Source organism: Thermobia domestica, chromosome 6 (assembly GCF_964235325.1).
Source record: "Thermobia domestica chromosome 6, izTheDome1.hap1.1, whole genome shotgun sequence".
In the NCBI taxonomy this organism is placed as follows: domain Eukaryota; kingdom Metazoa; phylum Arthropoda; class Insecta; order Zygentoma; family Lepismatidae; genus Thermobia; species Thermobia domestica.
In genome coordinates, this window is record NC_137459.1 from 251,570,843 (window position 1) to 251,577,664 (window position 6,822).

The following is a 6,822-nucleotide window of genomic DNA, read 5'->3' on the forward strand; positions in this document are numbered from 1 at the left end:
ACCAGCTCTGCAGTGAATACTGTGCAGAATGGATGAAGCTGGAACCTGAAACGGTGGGCATCCAGGACAAAAGCACTTCCTACGCCATCAGCCTGCTTGGACCCATCAGTGAAGATAAGACGGTGGCCTAGATAAGAGTCGAGAAGGCACAAAAACTGTTGCCGAAATTCCAAATCGGTAGTAGTCGCCTTCTTGAACCGCAACAAGTGGAGATTGATCACAGGCTTCAAAAGCTGTCAAGGTGGAAGAGGCAGGAAACCCAGCGGAGAAAGCGCAGGGAGATCGACGTCAAGGTCAGCTAAAAGCTCAAGGGCACGAATGCCAAAAGGCCGGGTGCAAGTGGGTCGGGCATTATAGCGTTGAAGACGAGCACCAGCATCCAGGGTGAAACTAGACGGGTGATCAATAGAAGCTCGCAGGTGAAGCAAGTATCTCAGGTGCAACAACTGGCGACGATGATCCAAAGATGGTTCGTTGGCTTCGACGTATAAGCTGAGGATCGGAATTGTACGATAAGCACCAATCGCATTGCGAAGGCCCAGATGGTGAACAGTGTCCAGGTGACGAAGGACAGACAAACGGACAGAGCCATACGCCACACAACCATAGTCCATCTTAGAGCGAATGAGGCTGCGATACAGTCGAAGCAGCACAACACGGTCAGCACCCCAAATGGTATGGGAAACCAGGCGCAGCAAATTCATCGCACGGAGACAACTATACTTCAGCTGGCGAATATGGGCAGTCCAAGCAAGGCGGCGATCAAACTCAAGGCCCAGAAAACGAACACTCTCCACATAAGACAGACGGATAGGGCCCAAATAAAGATCCGGATTCAAAGCACAGTTCTTCAGACGACAGAAGTAGACACATTTCGTCTTTAGTGAGGAGAACTGAAAGCCGGTGTGGGAAGTCCAATGGTGAAGGCGGTTAAGCGTCAGTTGTAGCTGGTGAACGATGGTGAGAAGGTCATGTGACCGCCAGTAGATGGTAAAGTCGTCTACATGCAGCAGCCAATGCACAAAAGGTGAAAGTTCGGCCATGACACTGTTCACAGCCACAGCAAATAAGGTCACACTGAGCACACTGCCTTGGGGACACCAGTTTCCTGAGAAAAGACCGAGACAGTGTGAATCCAAGCTTCACTCTAAAGGAGCGCTCGCGGAGGAAATGCTGGAGAAAAAATCCCAGATGTCCACGCACGCCCCATGCGTGCACTTGCCGCAAAATACCATAACGCCAGACCGTATCATAGTTCTTCTCCAGATCAAAAACGATGGCGACAAGATGCTCCTGATGTCGAAAGGCGTACTGGATGATAGTCTCAAGATGAACAAGATGATCGGTCGTGGAACGATACCGCCGAAATCCACACTGAAAATTTAAGAGGTGGCCATGATGCTCCAGAAACCAAACCAACCTGGCGTTGATCATCTTTTCGAGGACTTTACAAAGACAGCTGGTAAGGGCAATAGGCCGATAGTTGGCAGAAGACGTTGCAAGCTTGCCCGGTTTCAGGATCGGGATGATATAGGCTTCACGCCAGGCAGTAAGAAAAACCTCTTCAGTCCAGATCCGGTTATAGAGGGTAAGAAGATGGTGGAGTCCCTCAGGAGGGAGATGCCGAAGCATAGCATAGTGAATATTATCCGGACCTGGGGCAGTATCCTTCGTAGAGCGTAGAACAGAAGACAATTCATCAGCACTAAAAGGCGCATTGTAGCTCTCGCTGTTATCAGAGCGAAAGGAAAAAGGCATACGCTACGCACGCTGTTTCACAGGCAGGAAGGCAGGAGGATAGTTTCCAGAACTGGAGACATCAGCAAACTGGCGACCCAAATCCGCCACAATTCGATCCTGCTCCGTTACAAGATGACCATCAATAAGCAAGGCCGGAACAACAGTAGATGAGGATTGTCCTTGGAGACGACGAACCTTAGACCACACTTCGGAGATGGTGCTCTGCACAGAAAGCGATGAGACATACACACGCCAGCTGCGGCGTTTAGCCTGCTTGATCAAATACCGTGCTCGAGCACGGAGGCGGCGAAACTCTGCTAACGTGACTTCACTAGGGGCACGTCGAAAGGCACGCAAGGCTCGTCGGCGGGCACGGATAGCTTGGCTAATTTCTGCGGACCACCAAGGAACAACACGACGACGAGGAAGACCATGATGGACAGGAATAGCCGCATCAGCTGCCATCTGGATGCTGCAGTGAAGAGCTGCACAGTATGTATCCCCAGACCACCTAGGGACCGGTGCAAAACCAAAGGGCGCAGCAAAGTGTGTCCAGTCAGCCTGACGCAGGTTGTAGCGAGACGACGGTTCCGGTAGAGGGAGCTGTAGTCCAGTGAGTACAATGGGAAAGTGGTCGCTGCTACAAAGATCTGGGTGTACGCGCCACTTTCGTTGAGCTCCTAAGGCTGGGCTACACAAAGACAGGTCAGTATGTGAAAAGGTCCCTGTGGCAGCGAAAAAGTGTTTTGGGCTGCCATCATTCAAAAGAATCAAAAGCTGGTTTGCGATGAAAGTGAACAGTGCTCGACCACGAGGGTCGGTCCGTATAGATCCCCACAAGACATTGTAGGCGTTGAAATCACCAACCAGAATGACAAGCGCTGGAAGCTGGCTGTAGAGGTTGTCTAGATCAGCGGCAGTGAAGGCCGTGGAACGCGGGAGATAGACGCAGCAGATGGTAACAGGCTGCGGGAGAAACACTCGTGTTGCAACCGCCTCAAGGGTCGTAGTTAGATGGACCAGTGTAGAATAATAGAGCCCAGAGACACCAATGGCGACACCGCCAGCAGCACGACCATCAGTTATCTTATCCTGGCGATAAACAGTATAGCCACGAAGAAGACAGTTGGTGGTGGGTGTGAAATGAGTTTCTTGTAAACAGAAGATAATCCGATCCAGGAACGAGATAAGCTGTCGAAATTCCTTGTGGTGAGTGGAAAAGCCGTTGAGGTTCCATTGAAGCAGGGCCATGATTTAAACAGAATCGACAACAAGAAATTTGCCACTGCCTTTCTTACGGCGTCGCGGAGTCACCTCGTGAAAAGCTTCGCAGGCGTCTTCTTCCACACCATCCATAGAAGAGGCATCAGCAGAAGGACTGCAAGATGGTTTAGGTTTCTTCGAGTTAGGAGAACTAACAGAGGGCTGACGAGCCGCTTTCAAAGAGCCGGTGAAACAGGCGTTGACTGAGAACCTTTTTTCTTGTCCTTCGGAGGTGTAGAAGTAGCAGTTAGCGTAGATTTCAAAAATTTCTCGCGTCGAGAGCGAGGTGAGGTAGGTACTGAAGGAGAGGCTAGCGACGGAGAAGGCCGCGAACGAGTCATGGTACCCGTAGACTTGATTGCACAAGAAGATGGTTGAGATGCTCCACAAATACAGCCAGCAGCAGAAGCGGCAGCAAAGGTAGTCTGGATACTTACATTACAGGTTTTGGTGCCAGTCGTGGTCAAGGATACTCTGGTAGCATAACTGCCACCAGCAGGCATCTTGGGCGACACACGACGGCGAGCCTCACCAGCAGAGATCTTCTCAGTGACTATAAGTTCTTTAATCGCCTTCTCCTCTGTAAACTTTGGGCAGTCCCGTGACCAGGCAGGATGGGCGCCATTACAATTTACGCATTTAGAAGATGCGTTGCACTTCTCGGATCCATGTGAAGGTTCACCACCGTTAAAACAAGTGGCGGATCCATTACAAGTGGGGGCGGAATGACCAAAGCGTTGACACTTAAAACATCTCAGTGGCAACGGTATATATGGTCGAATCTTCAGTTGTAGGTAGCCAACACGCAGAGTGGGCGGCAATGTAGGTAAATCGAAGGTCAAAATGTAGGTATGAGTGGCTACCAGTTGCCCATCCCGTTTCACAGAGATACGAGGCACATTAATAACGTTTGATTTTATTTTTATTTTTAGTTTAACGTCCGTTTCAGTAGCGAGGCTATATGAGACGTGGACCTACTGATTAACGTAGAATCCGAACCACGTTCGCTCCCGCCGGGAATCCAACCCGGGTCTCCCACGCCAAAACAATAACGTTTGATTTGCGTAGTTCTTAAAGGATGTCCTCTACCGGCACATCGTGCAAATCTCTGCAGGTAATCACTCCTTTATTAACATTCAATTGGCGGTGGGGTTGAACAACAACAGGCACTGATCCAAGCTGCTGACACTTCAAAAGAAGAGTGGACTGCTTATCATTAGTGGTGTGTTTTAACAAGGAACCATTGCGTAGTTTCTTGATGTGGCCATCCGGGAAAGTGCCCGTGGTAATATGACAAAGCTGTTTATAAATGACAAACGGCGATAACTTTATTAAAGAACCAGCTGTCGCTTCTGACTTCATTGACTAAATATCTCGGAACTGTATTCACTTTCCTTTTCTGAGTAGGTGCGGAAGAAGGTGAATGATGCAGAGCCATAGATAAATTAAACCCAGTCTTCTGAGCTTCCCCGTCATCGTTCGAGGCGTCCAACGAGGTGGGGAGGTCCTTCCTGCTCCACCCTTGTCAACAAGCTGAGCTGTGACTCCGAGTCAAACTGACAAGAAGCCAGGGCCACTTGAAACACCGACTGATGGGTACTTTCGAGAAGACCCACGTCCCACCGTGTCTGGGGAAGAGATCAGTGATTCTCCGGAGATCCCTGCGTCGCAAACTCGCAGCTTTCCCTTTCCAGGCATCACTCCGTCCGGTCCGGCTGGGTGCAAACACGTTTCACTCCTCGGTTTAACGATCCCGGGTCCAGCGTCGTCCAATAGCAACCAAAGCTCAAGTCCATATCCATGCAGGAGTCAAGTCAGAAGATCCGTCCGGCTTCATCCGAGGCATTTTTGTTGCTGCAGCGATCAGTAGTTTGACAGATTGGGTGATCGGCCCAACCCAACCCCCAACCTGGAGGACCAGTGGCTGATTGCGACCCCTAAAGGAGTCGGGCGATGGGGTCGCCACATCCTAACGCCGGGTTTAAACATATGGAGTCTAGAGACATCATAGGTCAGGGGAGTCGAGGTGTTCAGTCAACTAATGCCAAGCGTCTTCCAGCGTCGGCGTCGAGGTGGAAGCAGCGTCGAAGTAGTAATAGGCAGTTGTTTACGAAGATCAGAAAAGTAAATTGGAGTCGTTTTGGCCGGAGCATTCGATGGTTTTTTATCGAGGCAGTGGCGTCCAGATAGCCCCGAGAGAGCTTGAGTTGAATTTCAGTTTAGCGTCCCTTTTCAGCAGCGAGGCTATATGAGACGTGGACCTACTGATTAACGTGGAATCCGAACCACATGAGCTCCCGCAGCCCCGAGAGAGCGTCGCCGTCGTGGGATCGTCGTATAAAATATGCCCAGGCGTTAGTGACCTGTGCATTAGATGATAAGATGTTTAGAGGATCAGAACAGGGTCAGGTAGGTAGTCCGAAGAGGCGTCGGAGAGGTTACAGCCATAGGGAAACATCAGCGTCAGCGTCGGTAGACAATAATATTATGGGTGATGATACCTTCCAAACCAGGGACAGTGATCTTGGATTATCGATGGACTTAGGGGGTAGTAAGGATCATCAGTTGATTTCAGAGCGTCGGTTTGGCCGTTTATCGAGAGATGGGTCGCCATCATTGATCCAATGTTTTCGAAGTGAATACTGCGGTGTGGTAACCGAAAACAAATCAAGTAATAAGACTAGGTCTCTTCCCCAGAAGTTATATAGAAGAGGGTTGAGACGTAGGCGTCGCGAAGGTATGTGTAATGATCAACGGTATGTTTAGTGTCGGCGTCTAAAATTAGTAAAAACGAATTTTTGAATAGAGACATCGAATTTTCTGATGATGTTTATGAACCTTGTTTGTCAAGACGCAGCGAACTTAATGCACCTAATGATTTAGCGTCGAAGAGGGCGTCTAGTGATAATAGTGTTATGGTTTATCCTTCTGAGCAAGGAAGGAAAGATAAACGTTTTCAGTCAGCTGGTTCATTGAAGGGACCAGAGCAGTCGTCGGAAGTGTTTGGTTTGGAAATCGTCGGTGATTTGGCAGAAGGAACATCGCCGTCGGTATCAAATCCTGTCACCAGTGTTGCCAACCTACGGAAAGAGGACATTCATGAGAGTGTTTTCTGAAATCCAATTGTACCTTGGACACCAATTTTAACTGTTTGCAGCAACTTAAACCAAGGACGGTGTGAGGCGTCGCCGTCGGGCTATGTACTTGCTCCCAGTGTTACATCCCAGGACCAGGATTTTAATGGAAGGAATTTTTATCCTTTAAGTGCACCACAGTCCATGGAAATGAGTGAGATGGACATGGAACAGCGTCGATGTGAGTCGTCGTCGTCGAAGACTACGCAAGATTTCAGGGTTACCATCCTAGATAGTGCGAATAATAACTTCGTAGATGAGATACGGAAGAAGACTACAGGTGTACAGCCCTTGGAGAAGTGTGGTCAACTACATTTGAGCCAGCGTCGTCCGTTGGCGTCGGTGGAGGATACCTGCAGTGAATCCAACTCAGAATTAGTGGAACAATCATATAGCCATACCAGAGAAGAAATCGAGTGTCCTTTTGCAAGATACGTCGGAACATGGAGAGTGGAGACTTGGTGCAATTGAAATGTCCGTGCAGGCTTCTCCGAGTCTCAGTGAGGGAGCCTATAATATTACGTTGGGCTGAAATAATTTTGAACCCCCTAGGAAATCCAATAATATGGATGGACTACCGGTGTCTTGATTGGAGCATAAGGTGTTAGAGGTCCCACCGATTCTTGGGCAAGAATCTTTGAAGTCAACAGACTTAGAGTTACTAGAAAGGAACTTTAGTGAATGT

At 49.2% G+C, this 6,822-nt stretch overlaps 1 protein-coding gene across 1 annotated transcript; it reads right to left on the reverse strand.

Annotated features, from left to right (window-relative positions):
* Nucleotides 1-236: 236 nt before the first annotated feature.
* LOC145687495 (uncharacterized) lies at nucleotides 237-1,043 on the reverse strand. The gene has a single exon (XM_081760958.1). The coding sequence runs from the start codon at nucleotides 1,041-1,043 to the stop codon at nucleotides 237-239; it is 807 nt and encodes a 268-aa protein (XP_081617084.1).
* Between the last annotated feature and the right edge of the window lie 5,779 nt (nucleotides 1,044-6,822).